This window comes from Nerophis lumbriciformis, linkage group LG36, assembly GCF_033978685.3.
Source record: "Nerophis lumbriciformis linkage group LG36, RoL_Nlum_v2.1, whole genome shotgun sequence".
Classification (NCBI taxonomy): Eukaryota; Metazoa; Chordata; class Actinopteri; order Syngnathiformes; family Syngnathidae; genus Nerophis; species Nerophis lumbriciformis.
In genome coordinates, this window is record NC_084583.2 from 11,145,001 (window position 1) to 11,162,500 (window position 17,500).

At 37.0% G+C, this 17,500-nt stretch overlaps 1 protein-coding gene across 3 annotated transcripts in view; it reads right to left on the reverse strand.

Annotated features, from left to right (window-relative positions):
- spock1 (SPARC (osteonectin), cwcv and kazal like domains proteoglycan 1) overlaps positions 1-17,500 on the reverse strand; it is a 314,102-nt gene that overhangs the window by 88,333 nt on the left and 208,269 nt on the right. For all 3 annotated transcript variants that reach the window (XM_072912464.1, XM_061930578.1, XM_061930579.2), the window contains one exon: positions 1-20. This exon is cut by the window's left edge and continues 113 nt beyond it. In XM_072912464.1, coding sequence (XP_072768565.1) covers positions 1-20 — 20 coding nt within the window. The remainder of the gene's footprint in view (positions 21-17,500) is intronic.

The following is a 17,500-nucleotide window of genomic DNA, read 5'->3' on the forward strand; positions in this document are numbered from 1 at the left end:
TGCCTTTCCGGGCTTTCACACTACGTGACAGGAAAACATCATTAATGGTCACTTGTGGGAAAAACAAATCCATAAAGTCATAAACTCTCAATGCAAGAATTGACTCCTGACATGATTGACTGGTTGAAGGAGAAGCAGAATGTCAGTGGACTTTAGTATCGATTAATCAGCTGACATCAGATACATATTGTAGAAAAAATTGAGGTGGCTGTGTATTTGTCATCAATGAGAATTCAGTAGCCTTTCACACAAAAAAATGTATTTAATTAGCCTTTAATAAACTCTTAGTGTATATAAACCATAACCAACACAGATTAAACAAACATGGTCTACAGAACACACAACCTGCTCATTTAACTTTGTGAACATTATAAAACATGTCCAAGCACCAAACATAATCTAAAATGACACCCGTATCAGCCATCACTGATTACGTGTAAGACCATCTGTATAAACTTGATTACAAAGACATTACCTGTAAAAACATCTGTATAAACTTGATTACAAAGACATTACCTGTAAAAACATCTGTATAAACTTGATTACAAAGACATTATGTGTAAAAACATCTGTATAAACTTGATTACAAAGACATTACGTGTAATAACATCTGTATAAACTTGATTACAAAGACATTATGTGTAAAAACATCTGTATAAACTTGATTACAAAGACATTACGTGTAAAAACATCTGTATAAACTTGATTACAAAGACATTACGTGTAATAACATCTGTATAAACTTGATTACAAAGACATTATGTGTAAAAACATCTGTATAAACTTGATTACAAAGACATTACGTGTAAAAACATCTGTATAAACTTGATTACAAAGACATTACCTGTAAAAACATCTGTATAAACTTGATTACAAAAACATTACCTGTAAAAACATCTGTATAAACTTGATTACAAAGACATTACGTGTAATAACATCTGTATAAACTTGATTACAAAGACATTATGTGTAAAAACATCTGTATAAACTTGATTACAAAGACATTACGTGTAATAACATCTGTATAAACTTGATTACAAAGACATTATGTGTAAAAACATCTGTATAAACTTGATTACAAAGACATTACGTGTAAAAACATCTGTATAAACTTGATTACAAAGACATTACCTGTAAAAACATCTGTATAAACTTGATTACAAAAACATTACCTGTAAAAACATCTGTATAAACTTGATTACAAAGACATTACGTGTAATAACATCTGTATAAACTTGATTACAAAGACATTACATGTAAAAACATCTGTATAAACTTGATTACAAAGACATTATGTGCAAAAACATCTGTATAAACTTGATTACAAAGACATTATGTGTTAAAACATCTGTATAAACTTGATTACAAAGACTTTACATGTACAAACATCTGTATAAACTTGATTACAAAGACATTATGTGCAAAAACATCTGTATAAAGTTGATTACAAAGACATTACGTGTAAAAACATCTGTATAAACTTGATTACAAAGACATTAGGTGTAATACCATCTGTATAAACTTGATTACAAAGACATTACGTGTAATAACATCTGTATAAACTTGATTACAAAGACATTAGGTGTAATACCATCTGTATAAACTTGATTACAAAGACATTAAGTGTAATAACATCTGTATAAACTTGATTACAAAGACATTACGTGTAATAACATCTGTATAAACTTGATTACAAAGACATTACGTGTAATAACATCTGTATGAACTTGATTACAAAGACATTACGTGTAAAAACATCTGTATAAACTTGATTACAAAGACATTACTTGTAAAAATATCTGTATAAACTTGATTACAAAGAAATTACATGCAAAAACATCTGTGTAAACTTGTTTACAAAGACATTACGTGTAATAACATCTGTATAAACTTGATTATAAAGACATTACGTGTAATAACATCCGTATAAACTTGATTATAAATACATTACGTGTAATAACATCCGTATAAACTTGATTATAAAGACATTACGTGTAATAACATCCGTATAAACTTGATTATAAAGACATTACGTGTAATAACATCCGTATAAACTTGATTATAAAGACATTACGTGTAAAAACATCTGTATAAACTTGATTACAAAGACATTACGTGTAAAAACATCTGTATAAACTTGATTATAAAGACATTACGTGTAATAACATCCGTATAAACTTGATTACAAAGACATTGTGTGTAAAAACATCTGTTTAAACTTGATTATAAAGACATTACGTGTAATAACATCTGTATAAACTTGATTACAAAGACATTACATGTAATAACATCTGTATAAACTTAATTACAAAGACATAATGTGTAATAACATCTGTGTAAACTTGATTACAAAGACATTACGGGTAATAACATCTGTGTAAACTTAAATACAAAGACATTACGTGTAAAAACATCTGTATAACCTTGATTACAAAGACGTTACGTGTAAAAACATCTGTATAAACTTAATTACAAAGACATTACGTGTAAAACATCTGTATGAACTTGATTACAAAGACATTACGTGTAATAACATCTGTATAAACTTGATTACAAAGACATTACGTGTAAAAACATCTGTATAAACTTGATTACAAAGACATTACGTGTAATAACATCTGTATAAACTTGATTACAAAGACATTGTGTGTAAAAACATCTGTATAAACTTGATTACAAAGACATTACGTGTAATAACATCTGTATAAACTTGATTACAAAGACATTACGTGTAATAACATCTATATAAACTTAATTACAAAGACATAATGTGTAATAACATCCGTATAAACTTGATTATAAAAACATTACGTGTAATAACATCTGTATAAACTTGATTACAAAGACATTACGTGTAAAAACATCTGTATAACCTTGATTACAAAGACGTTACGTGTAAAAACATCTGTATAAACTTAATTACAAAGACATTACGTGTAAAACATCTGTATGAACTTGATTACAAAGACATTACGTGTAATAACATCTGTATAAACTTGATTACAAAGACATTACGTGTAAAAACATCTGTATAAACTTGATTACAAAGACATTACGTGTAATAACATCTGTATAAACTTGATTACAAAGACATTACGTGTAATAACATCTGTATAAACTTGATTACAAAGACATTACGTGTAAAAACATCTGTATAAACTTGATTACAAAGACATTACGTGTAATAACATCTGTATAAACTTGATTACAAAGACATTACGTGTAAAAACATCTGTATAAACTTGATTACAAAGACGTTACGTGTAAAAACATCTGTATAAACTTAATTACAAAGACATTACGTGTAATAACATCTGTATAAACTTGATTACAAAGACATTACGTGTAAAAACATCTGTTTAAACTTGATTACAAAGACATTATGTGCAAAAACATCTGTATAAACTTGATTACAAAGACATTATATGTTAAAACATCTGTATAAACTTGATTACAAAGACTTTACATGTACAAACATCTGTATAAACTTGATTACAAAGACATTACGTGTAATAACATCTGTATAAACTTGATTACAAAGACATTACGTGTAATAACATCTGTATAAACTTGATTATAAAGACATTACGTGTAATAACATCCGTATAAACTTGATTATAAAGACATTACGTGTAATAACATCTGTATAAACTTGATTATAAAGACATTACGTGTAAAAACATCTGTATAAACTTGATTACAAAGACATTACGTGTAATAACATCCGTATAAACTTGATTATAAAGACATTACGTGTAATAACATCTGTATAAACTTGATTACAAAGACATTATGTGTAATAACATCTGTATAAACTTGATTACAAAGACATTGTGTGTAAAAACATCTGTTTAAACTTGATTATAAAGACATTACGTGTAATAACATCTGTATAAACTTGATTACAAAGACATTACGTGTAATAACATCTGTATAAACTTAATTACAAAGACATTATGTGTAATAACATCTGTGTAAACTTGATTACAAAGACATTACGGGTAATAACATCTGTATAAACTTGATTACAAAGACATTACGGGTAATAACATCTGTGTAAACTTAAATACAAAGACATTACGTGTAAAAACATCTGTATAAACTTGATTACAAAGACGTTACGTGTAAAAACATCTGTATAAACTTAATTACAAAGACATTACGTGTAAAACATCTGTATGAACTTGATTACAAAGACATTACGTGTAATAACATCTGTATAAACTTGATTACAAAGACATTACGTGTAAAAACATCTGTTTAAACTTGATTATAAAGACATTACGTGTAATAACATCTGTATAAACTTGATTACAAAGACATTACGTGTAATAACATCTGTATAAACTTAATTACAAAGACATAATGTATAATAACATCCGTATAAACTTGATTATAAAGACATTACGTGTAATAACATCTGTATAAACTTAATTACAAAGACATTATGTGTAATAACATCTGTATAAACTTGATTACAAAGACATTACGTGTAATAACATCCGTATAAACTTGATTACAAAGACATTACGTGTAAAAACATCTGTATAAACTTGATTACAAAGACATTACGTGTAATAACATCTGTATAAACTTGATTACAAAGACATTACGTGTAATAACATCTGTATAAACTTGATTACAAAGACACTGTGAATGAAACAGCCTACAACGTGGAATAAAAAAATAATACAATTTAATGTAGTTACTTTGATATCAAATGTATTTAGATGCTTTATTTAATTACATTACATATATATTTAATATCTATATCACTACACTTTATATAGGCATTTATATATATATATATATATATATATATATATATATATATATATATATATATATATATATATATATATATATATATATATATATGATATTATTATTTTGGGTACCGGTACCGAAATGTATTTCGATACTTTTCTAAATAAAAGGGACCACAAAAAATTTAGTTATTGGCTTTATTTTAACAAAATTTTAGGGTACATTAAACATATGTTAATTATTGCAAGTTTGTCCTTAAATAAAATAGTCAACATACTAGACAACTTGTCTTTTAGTAGTAAGCAAGCAAACAAAGACTTCTAATATAGTCTGCTGACGTATGCAGAAACATATTGTGTCATGGGACCGGTACTTTTTAGAGGTGGTATTGTACCGAATGTGATTCATTAGAATACTAAACTAATACTTGTATACCGTACAACCCTAATATGTATACATATATACACACACACATATACATATGGACACACACACATATATGTATGTATACAAGTACAGTATAAGGATTACCTCCAAATTCTTCAGGATTGGACTGGACTGGACTCTAACTATTATGTTAGATCCACTATGGACTGGACTCTCACAATATTATGTTAGATCCACTATGGACTGGACTCTCACTATTATGTTAGATCCACTATGGACTGGACTCTCACGATTATGTTGGATCCACTATGGACTGGACTCTCACAATATTATGTTAGATCCACTATGGACTGGACTTTCACTACTATGTTAGATCCACTATGGACTAGACTCTCACAATATTATGTTAGATCCACTATGGACTGGACTCTCACTATTATGTTAGATCCACTATGGACTGAACTCTCACTATTATGTTAGATCCACTATAGACTGGACTCTCACTATTATGTGAGATCCACTATGGACTGAACTCTCACTATTATGTTAGATCCTCTATGGACTGGACTCTCACTCTTATGTTAGATCCACTATGGACTGGACTGTCACTATTATGTTAGATCCACTATGGACTGGACTTTCACAATACTATGTCAGACCCACTCGACGTCCATTGCATCCGGTCTCCCCTATGCCGTCCTCTCCTCTCCATAGTCTTTCACTTCGACGTCCCACTGGGTTGTGAGTTTTTCCTTGCCCTTATGTGGGCTCTGAACCGCGGATGTCGTCGTGGCTTGTGCAGTCCTTTGAGACACTTGTGATTTAGGGCTATATAAATAACCATTGATTGATTGATTGATTGATTGACGCCCGTGCTGTGTTCTTTTCATAAGTATCTGAAAAGCTACCTTGTATCAGCTAGACTAGTGACCAGTAAACAGAAATATAAACACAACCTGTTTGTTCCTCCTTAGTATCGACTGATACTAGATTATAAGCAACATCTAACCAATCAGATTTGACTATGACTATAGGGAAATACTCAGTCGGCGACATTCCTCGCATTGACAGAATCTGGCAACCTGTTTGTTCCTCCTTAGTATCGACTGATACTAGATTATAAGCAACATCTAACCAATCAGATTTGACTATGACTATAGGAAAATCCTCAGTCGGCGACATTCCTCGCATTGACAGAATCTGGCAACCTGTTTGTTCCTCCTTAGTATCGACTGATACTAGATTATAAGCAACATCTAACCAATCAGATTTGACTATGACTATAAGAAAATCCTCAGTCGGCGACATTCCTCGCATTGACAGAATCTGGCAACCTGTTTGTTCCTCCTTAGTATCGACTGATACTAGATTATAAGCAACATCTAACCAATCAGATTTGACTATGACTATAGGAAAATCCTCAGTCGGCGACATTCCTCGCATTGACAGAATCTGGCAACCTGTTTGTTCCTCCTTAGTATCGACTGATACTAGATTATAAGCAACATCTAACCAATCAGATTTGACTATGACTATAGGAAAATCCTCAGTCGGCGACATTCCTCGCATTGACAGAATCTGGCAACCTGTTTGTTCCTCCTTAGTATCGACTGATACTAGATTATAAGCAACATCTAACCAATCAGATTTGACTATGACTATAGGAAAATCCTCAGTCGGCGACATTCCTCGCATTGACAGAATTGGCAACCTGTTTGTTCCTCCTTAGTATCGACTGATACTAGATTATAAGCAACATCTAACCAATCAGATTTGACTATGACTATAGGAAAATCCTCAGTCGGCGACATTCCTCGCATTGACAGAATCTGGCAACCTGTTTGTTCCTCCTTAGTATCGACTGATACTAGATTATAAGCAACATCTAACCAATCAGATTTGACTATGACTATAGGAAAATCCTCAGTCGGCGACATTCCTCGCATTGACAGAATCTGGCAACCTGTTTGTTCCTCCTTAGTATCGACTGATACTAGATTATAAGCAACATCTAACCAATCAGATTTGACTATGACTATAGGAAAATCCTCAGTCGGCGACATTCCTCGCATTGACAGAATTGGCAACCTGTTTGTTCCTCCTTAGTATCGACTGATACTAGATTATAAGCAACATCTAACCAATCAGATTTGACTATGACTATAGGAAAATCCTCAGTCGGCGACATTCCTCGCATTGACAGAATCTGGCAATCTGTTTGTTCCTTCTTAGTATGGACTGATACTAGATTATAAGCAACATCTAACCAATCAGATTTGACTATGACTATAGGAAAATCCTCAGTCGGCGACATTCCTCGCATTGACAGAATCTGGCAATCTGTTTGTTCCTCCTTAGTATCGACTGATACTAGATTATAAGAAACATCTAACCAATCAGATTTGACTATGACTATAGGAACATCCTCAGTCGGCGACATTCCTCACATTGACAGAATCTGACAACCTGTTTGTTCCTCCTTAGTATCGACTGATACTAGATTATAAGCAACATCTAACCAATCAGATTTGACTATGACTATAGGAAAATCCTCAGTCGGCGACATTCCTCGCATTGACAGAATCTGGCAACCTGTTTGTTCCTCCTTAGTATCGACTGATACTAGATTATAAGCAACATCTAACCAATCAGATTTGACTATGACTATAGGAAAATCCTCAGTCGGCGACATTCCTCGCATTGACAGAATCTGACAACCTGTTTGTTCCTCCTTAGTATCGACTGATACTAGATTATAAGCAACATCTGACCAATCAGATTTGACTATGACTATAGGAAAATCCTCAGTCGGCGACATTCCTCGCATTGACAGAATCTGGCAACCTGTTTGTTCCTCCTTAGTATCGACTGATACTAGATTATAAGAAACATCTAACCAATCAGATTTGACTATGACTATAGGAAAATCCTCAGTCGGCGACATTCCTCGCATTGACAAAATCTGCCAACCTGTTTGTTCCTCCTTAGTATCGACTGATACTAGATTATAAGCAACATCAAACCAATCAGATTTGACTATGACTATAGGAAAATCCTCAGTCGGCGACATTCTTCGCATTGACAGAATCTGGCAACCTGTTTGTTCCTCCTTAGTATCGACTGATACTAGATTATAAGCAACATCTAACCAATCAGATTTGACTATGACTATAGGAAAATCGTCAGTCGGCGACATTCCTCGCATTGACAGAATCTGGCAATCTGTTTGTTCCTCCTTAGTATCGACTGACACTAGATTACAAGCAACATCTAACCAATCAGATTTGACTATGACTATAGGAAAATCCTCAGTCGGCGACATTCCTCGCATTGACAGAATCTGGCAATCTGTTTGTTCCTCCTTAGTATCGACTGATACTAGATTATAAGCAACATCTAACCAATCAGATTTGACTATGACTATAGGAAAAGCCTCAGTCGGCGACATTCCTCGCATTGACAGAATCTGGCAACCTGTTTGTTCCTCCTTAGTATCGACTGATACTAGATTATAAGCAACATCTAACTAATCAGATTTGACTATGACTATAGGAAAATCCTCAGTCGGCGACATTCCTCGCATTGACAGAATCTGGCAATCTGTTTGTTCCTCCTTAGTATCGAGTGATACTAGATTATAAGCAACATCTAACCAATCAGATTTGACTACGACTATAGGAACATCCTCAGTCGGCGACATTCCTCGCATTTACAGAATCTGGCAACCTGTTTGTTCCTCCTTACTATCGACTGATACTAGATTATAAGCAACATCTAACCAATCAGATTTCACTATGACTATAGGAAAATCCTCAGTCGGTGACATTCCTCGCATTTACAGAATCTGGCAATCTGTTTGTTCCTTCTTAGTATGGACTGATACTAGATTATAAGCAACATCTAACCAATCAGATTTGACTATGACTATAGGAAAATCCTCAGTCGGCGACATTCCTCGCATTGACAGAATCTGGCAACCTGTTTGTTCCTCCTTAGTATCGACTGATACTAGATTATAAGCAACATCTAACCAATCAGATTTGACTATGACTATAGGAAAATCCTCAGTCGGCGACATCCCTCACATTGACAGAATCTGGCAACCTGTTTGTTCCTCCTTAGTATCGACTGATACTAGATTATAAACAACATCTAACCAATCAGATTTGACTATGACTATAGGAAAATCCTCAGTCGGCGACATTCCTCGCATTGACAGAATCTGGCAATCTGTTTGTTCCTCCTTAGTATCGACTGATACTAGATTATAAGCAACATCTAACCAATCAGATTTGACTATGACTATAGGAAAATCCTCAGTCGGCGACATTCCTCGCATTGACAGAATCTGGCAACCTGTTTGTTCCTCCTTAGTATCGACTGATACTAGATTATAAGCAACATCTAACCAATCAGATTTGACTATGACTATAGGAAAATCCTCAGTCGGCGACATTCCTCGCATTGACAGAATCTGACAACCTGTTTGTTCCTCCTTAGTATCGACTGATACTAGATTATAAGCAACATCTAACCAATCAGATTTGACTATGACTATAGGAAAATCCTCAGTCGGCGACATTCCTCGCATTGACAGAATCTGGCAACCTGTTTGTTCCTCCTTAGTATCGACTGATACTAGATTATAAGCAACATCAAACCAATCAGATTTGACTATGACTATAGGAAAATCCTCAGTCGGCGACATTCTTCGCATTGACAGAATCTGGCAACCTGTTTGTTCCTCCTTAGTATCGACTGATACTAGATTATAAGCAACATCTAACCAATCAGATTTGACTATGACTATAGGAAAATCCTCAGTCGGCGACATTCCTCGCATTGACAGAATCTGGCAATCTGTTTGTTCCTCCTTAGTATCGACTGATACTAGATTATAAGCAACATCTAACCAATCAGATTTGACTATGACTATAGGAAAATCCTCAGTCGGCGACATTCCTCGCATTGACAGAATCTGGCAACCTGTTTGTTCCTCCTTAGTATCGACTGATACTAGATTATAAGCAACATCTAACCAATCAGATTTGACTATGACTATAGGAAAATCCTCAGTCGGCGACATTCCTCGCATTGACAGAATCTGACAACCTGTTTGTTCCTCCTTAGTATCGACTGATACTAGATTATAAGCAACATCTGACCAATCAGATTTGACTATGACTATAGGAAAATCCTCAGTCGGCGACATTCCTCGCATTGACAGAATCTGGCAACCTGTTTGTTCCTCCTTAGTATCGACTGATACTAGATTATAAGAAACATCTAACCAATCAGATTTGACTATGACTATAGGAAAATCCTCAGTCGGCGACATTCCTCGCATTGACAAAATCTGCCAACCTGTTTGTTCCTCCTTAGTATCGACTGATACTAGATTATAAGCAACATCAAACCAATCAGATTTGACTATGACTATAGGAAAATCCTCAGTCGGCGACATTCTTCGCATTGACAGAATCTGGCAACCTGTTTGTTCCTCCTTAGTATCGACTGATACTAGATTATAAGCAACATCTAACCAATCAGATTTGACTATGACTATAGGAAAATCGTCAGTCGGCGACATTCCTCGCATTGACAGAATCTGGCAATCTGTTTGTTCCTCCTTAGTATCGACTGACACTAGATTACAAGCAACATCTAACCAATCAGATTTGACTATGACTATAGGAAAATCCTCAGTCGGCGACATTCCTCGCATTGACAGAATCTGGCAATCTGTTTGTTCCTCCTTAGTATCGACTGATACTAGATTATAAGCAACATCTAACCAATCAGATTTGACTATGACTATAGGAAAAGCCTCAGTCGGCGACATTCCTCGCATTGACAGAATCTGGCAACCTGTTTGTTCCTCCTTAGTATCGACTGATACTAGATTATAAGCAACATCTAACTAATCAGATTTGACTATGACTATAGGAAAATCCTCAGTCGGCGACATTCCTCGCATTGACAGAATCTGGCAACCTGTTTGTTCCTCCTTAGTATCGACTGATACTAGATTATAAGCAACATCTAACTAATCAGATTTGACTATGACTATAGGAAAATCCTCAGTCGGCGACATTCCTCGCATTGACAGAATCTGGCAATCTGTTTGTTCCTCCTTAGTATCGAGTGATACTAGATTATAAGCAACATCTAACCAATCAGATTTGACTATGACTATAGGAACATCCTCAGTCGGCGACATTCCTCGCATTTACAGAATCTGGCAACCTGTTTGTTCCTCCTTACTATCGACTGATACTAGATTATAAGCAACATCTAACCAATCAGATTTCACTATGACTATAGGAAAATCCTCAGTCGGTGACATTCCTCGCATTTACAGAATCTGGCAATCTGTTTGTTCCTTCTTAGTATGGACTGATACTAGATTATAAGCAACATCTAACCAATCAGATTTGACTATGACTATAGGAAAATCCTCAGTCGGCGACATTCCTCGCATTGACAGAATCTGGCAACCTGTTTGTTCCTCCTTAGTATCGACTGATACTAGATTATAAGCAACATCTAACCAATCAGATTTGACTATGACTATAGGAAAATCCTCAGTCGGCGACATCCCTCACATTGACAGAATCTGGCAACCTGTTTGTTCCTCCTTAGTATCGACTGATACTAGATTATAAACAACATCTAACCAATCAGATTTGACTATGACTATAGGAAAATCCTCAGTCGGCGACATTCCTCGCATTGACAGAATCTGGCAATCTGTTTGTTCCTCCTTAGTATCGACTGATACTAGATTATAAGCAACATCTAACCAATCAGATTTGACTATGACTATAGGAAAATCCTCAGTCGGCGACATTCCTCGCATTGACAGAATCTGGCAACCTGTTTGTTCCTCCTTAGTATCGACTGATACTAGATTATAAGCAACATCTAACCAATCAGATTTGACTATGACTATAGGAAAATCCTCAGTCGGCGACATTCCTCGCATTGACAGAATCTGACAACCTGTTTGTTCCTCCTTAGTATCGACTGATACTAGATTATAAGCAACATCTAACCAATCAGATTTGACTATGACTATAGGAAAATCCTCAGTCGGCGACATTCCTCGCATTGACAGAATCTGGCAATCTGTTTGTTCCTCCTTAGTATCGACTGACAGTAGATTACAAGCAACATCTAACCAATCAGATTTGACTATGACTATAGGAAAATCCTCAGTCGGCGACATTCCTCGCATTGACAGAATCTGGCAATCTGTTTGTTCCTCCTTAGTATCGACTGATACTAGATTATAAGCAACATCTAACCAATCAGATTTGACTATGACTATAGGAAAAGCCTCAGTCGGCGACATTCCTCGCATTGACAGAATCTGGCAACCTGTTTGTTCCTCCTTAGTATCGACTGATACTAGATTATAAGCAACATCTAACTAATCAGATTTGACTATGACTATAGGAAAATCCTCAGTCGGCGACATTCCTCGCATTGACAGAATCTGGCAATCTGTTTGTTCCTCCTTACTATCGACTGATACTAGATTATAAGCAACATCTAACCAATCAGATTTGACTATGACTATAGGAAAATCCTCAGTCGGCGACATTCCTCGCATTTACAGAATCTGGCAACCTGTTTGTTCCTCCTTACTATCGACTGATACTAGATTATAAGCAACATCTAGCCAATCAGATTTGACTATGACTATAGGAAAATCCTCAGTCGGGGACATCCCTCGCACCGACAGAATCTGGCAGACGGTGCGGACTGAAAACCACATTATCATAAAACAGAGGAGCGGAAATAATCTCTTCTCTCTCGTTGTTGTCTCACACCGTTCTGTGCTCCGGCACCCTGCTGGGATCTCCCATGCTGCACTAATTTGGGAAAAGCTCCAATTTCATGGTAGCGCAGCCCCCCTGGCAGCGGGACCCAGGTGGGTAAGAATTAACACCGTGGACCTTTGCAGTGTTTTCTGAAGTGTGGCTGGCTGCTTTGTTTAAGTAAATGTCCGTGGCTAATCAAGCACACACACGCCTCAAGGAGCGCAGTATTGTGTGGTATTGCAACACAACCCGGTAGTGTTTACATCTGGGTGAAGGTTGTGTTTGTGAACACGACAAAGGCAGCTTTGTGAATAGGCTGACATCACAATGTAAAACTGTAATGAACTGTAAGAACGAAGGGTGTATTTGTATTGAACCGTTTCGGTACAGGGGGGTTCGGTATGGAACGGAGGTGCACCGAACGAGTTTCCACGCGGACATATTAAGTAGCGCACCACATGCACACCGAGGCACAACACACGGCATGCGAGCAATGACCGGGCTTTGACAACATGTACAAACCCTGTTTCCATATGAGTTGGGAAGTTGTGTTAGATGTAAATATAAACGGAATACAATGATTTGCAAATCCTTTTCAACCCATATTCAGTTGAATATGCTACTAAGACAACATATTTGATGTTCAAACTGATTAATTTTTTTGCAAATAATCATTAATTTTAGAATTTGATGCCAGCAACACGTGACAAGGAAGTTGGGAAAGGTGGCAATAAATACTGATAAAGTTGAGGAATGCTCATCAAACACTTATTTGGAACATCCCAGGCAAATTGGGAACAGGTGGGTGCCATGATTGGGTATAAAAGTGCCTCCACACTACAACCATCCGTTTCAATACATGCGTAATCTGTTGAATCGCTTAAGCCGCTGAAATCCGAGTCTGAATCCGAGCTAATGTCGCTATAGCTTGCTGTTCTTTCCGCCATGTTTGTTTGTGTTTGCTTCACTATGTGACGTCACAGGAAAATGGACGGGTGGTTAAAATCAGGCACTTTGAAGCTTTTTTTAGGGATATTGCTGCTGATGGGTAAAATGTTGAAAAAAACTTCGAAAAATAAAATAAGCCACTGGGAACTGATTTTTAATGGTTTTAACCCTTCTGAAATTGTGATAATGTTCCCTTTTAAAGCATTTATCTGCCTGTCACACCTGGACGAAGTCTGGTCTGGGTTTCGTCCGGTTTCATGTTTTGTCATTTCCTGTTTTATTTTGAAATGCTGACTCGCCCTTTCGTTTCAGGTCACTTGCCCTTCCTGCTGTTTCCCTGGTCTGATGTCTGTTTGCGCAGCTGGCCAGCCGGAAGTCGTAGAGGCGACGACGCTGGCAACGAGGAGGGTGGCGGCGCCGTGGGAAGGCCCGCCGGAGACGAGGAAGGAGCAGACGTCGGCGTGGAAGCGGCAGGCATCGTCATCGAGGTAGGCGAGGGCCGCAGCAGCAGTCGACGTCGCCGCCTTCCTCGTCTCCGGCGGGCCTTCCCACGGCGCCGCCACCCTCCTCGTCGCCTGTTGTTGCACTGATCAGCCTAGTGGTGGCGCACATCCATCACACACACAGCTATTTTAAAATCAATGTTAAAAGGATAAAGCAATTGTTTACACATTTTGGTAAATAAATAACCAGAAAATGTATATTTTGTTGTTTTCTTACTGTACCGAAAATGAACCGAACCGTGACCTCTAAACCGAACCGAAATTTTTGTGTACCGTTACACCCTTAGTAAGAACACAACAATGACAAACCTTTTGTTTGGGAACAGTGAAGTTTGTTGTACTTCCCAAGGTCTCATTGCCGCTGCAATGCACTACCATGCGGTTAAATGGTGCTACGGAGCGAGCGCCACTTTAGACCGGAGGCAGTTCTAATAGGGTTTTTTCAGCAGTACTGTATTTACAATGCAATGTCATTTCAGTCATTGCACCGAAAAATGATGAAATATGAAATTTCATAGTCCGTAGCTTAAGTGAGCGATGCGTCCACCAAGTGCAGATTGCAGTGGAATCATTCGATGCATTAAGCGGTAAATTGGATGCGTTATTAATTCAATATGACGGGGCAAGAATCAAAACAAATTGACTTAGAAGCTAATGACGTGGGGAAATCAATTAAAGCCAGTGACAAACAAAAAGCAAGGGGGCAACAAATTACTTTTCAGACGTGGCTTGGGGATTGTGGAGCTAAAAACTGGGATCATTGCGAGGCTGAATGCACAAACTAATTAAAGGTGATCGTGCCACGATGTACAAATAAGTGTATTGTTGGACAAGAATTAATTGGTGATGAATGTGTTTAGGCCTTTTACAGAGTCACACATGGTGCTCGTTTTGTGCATCAGCTGAGTTGTATAAATATTTCCCTGCTTGGAGGAGGGGTCTTGTGGCGACAAGCAGCAATAATAACCTACTCAGTGGCCTAGTGGTTAGAGTGTCCGTCCTGAGATTGATAGGTCGTGAGTTCAAACCCTGGCCGAGTCATACCAAAGACTATAAAAATGGGACCCATTACGTCCCTGCTTGGCACTCAGCATCAAGGGTTGGAATTGGGGGTTAAATCACCAAAAATGATTCCCGGGCGTGGCCACCGCTGATGCCCACTGCTCCCCTCACCCCCTCATCCCAAAGGGGATGGGTCAAATGTAGAGGACACATTCCACCACACCTAGTGTGTGTGTGACAATCATTTGTACAAACCCCATTTCCATATGAGTTGGGAAATGGTGTTAGATGTAAATATAAACAGAATACAATGATTTGCAAATCATTTTCAACCCATATTCAGTTGAAAATGCTACAAAGAGAACCTGTTTGATGATAATCATTAACTTTAGAATTTGATGCCAGCAACACGTGACAAAGAAGTTGGGAAAGGTGGCAATAAATACTGATAAAGTTGAGGAATGCTCATCAAACACTTATTTGGAACATCCCACAGGTGAACAGGCTAATTGGGAACAGGTGGGTGCCATGATTGGGTATAAAAACAGATTCCCCAAAAAATGCTCAGTCTTTCACAAGAAAGGATGGGGCGAGGTACACCGCTTTGTCCACAACTGCGTGAGCAAATAGTCAAACAGTTTAAGAACGACGTTTCTCAAAGTGCAATTGCAAGAAATTTAGGGATTTTAACATCTACGGTCCATAATATCAGCAAAAGGTTCAGAGAATCTGGAGAAATCACTCCACGTAAGCGGCATGGCCGGAAACCAAAATTGAATGACCGTGACCTTCGATCCCTCAGACGGCACTGTATCAAAAACCGACATCTAAAGGATATCACCACATGGGCTCAGGAACACTTCAGAAAACCACTGTCACTAAATATATTTGGTCTCTACATCTGTAAGTGCAAGTTAAAGCTCTACTATGCAGAAGCGAAAGCCATTTATCAACAACATCCAGAAACGCCGCCGGCTTCTCTGGGCCTGAGATCATCTAAGATGGACTCATGCAAAGTGGAAAAGTGTTCTGTGGTCTGATGAGTCCACATTTCAACTTGTTTTTGGAAATATTCGACATCGTGTCATCCGGACCAAAGAGGAAAAGAACCATCCAGACTGTTATCGAGGCAAAGTTGAAAAGCCAGCATCTGTGATGGTATGGGGGTGCATTAGTGCCCAAGGCATGGGTAACTTACACATCTGTGAAGGCACCATTAATACTGAAAGGTACATACAGGTTTTAGAACAACATATGCTGCCATCTAAGCGCCGTCTTTTTCATGGACGCCCCTGCTTATTTCAGCAAGACAATGCCAAGCCACATTTAGCATGTGTTACAACAGCGTGGCTTCGTAAAAAAAGAGTGCGGGTACTAGACTGGCCCGCCTGCAGTCCAGACCTGTCTCCTATTGAAAATGTGTGGCGCATTATGAAGTGTAAAATACGACAGCGGACTGTTGAACGACTGAAGCTCTACATAAAACAAGAATGGGAAAGAATTCCACTTTCAAAGCTTCAACAATTAGTTTCCTCAGTTCCCAATCGTTTTTTGAGTGTTCAAAGAAAAAGTGATGTAACACAGTGGTGAACATGCCCTTTCCCAACTACTTTGGCACAAGTTGCAGCCATGAAATTCTAAGTTAATTATCATTTGCAAAAAAAAAAAAAGTTTATGAGTTTGAACATCAAATATGTTGTCTTTGTAGTGCATTCAATTGAATATGGGTTGAAAAGGATTTGCAAATCATTGTATTCCGTTTATATTTACATTTAACACAATTTCCCAACTCATATGGAAACGGGGTTTGTACTTTAACTTAAACAAACTGTGCATAATAAGTAAAGGGATGGGCACCATAACCTGGTTCCATATGGATTTACACCTGAGCTGGGCAAATATTTTGACTCGGGGGCCACATTGAGAGAAAAAATATGTCATTTAACTGTAAAAATCAATCAATGTCAATGTTTATTTACCGTATTTTTCGGACTATAAGTCGCAGTTTTTTTTCATAGTTTGGCCGGGAGTGCGACTTATACTCAGGAGCGACTTATGTGTGAAATT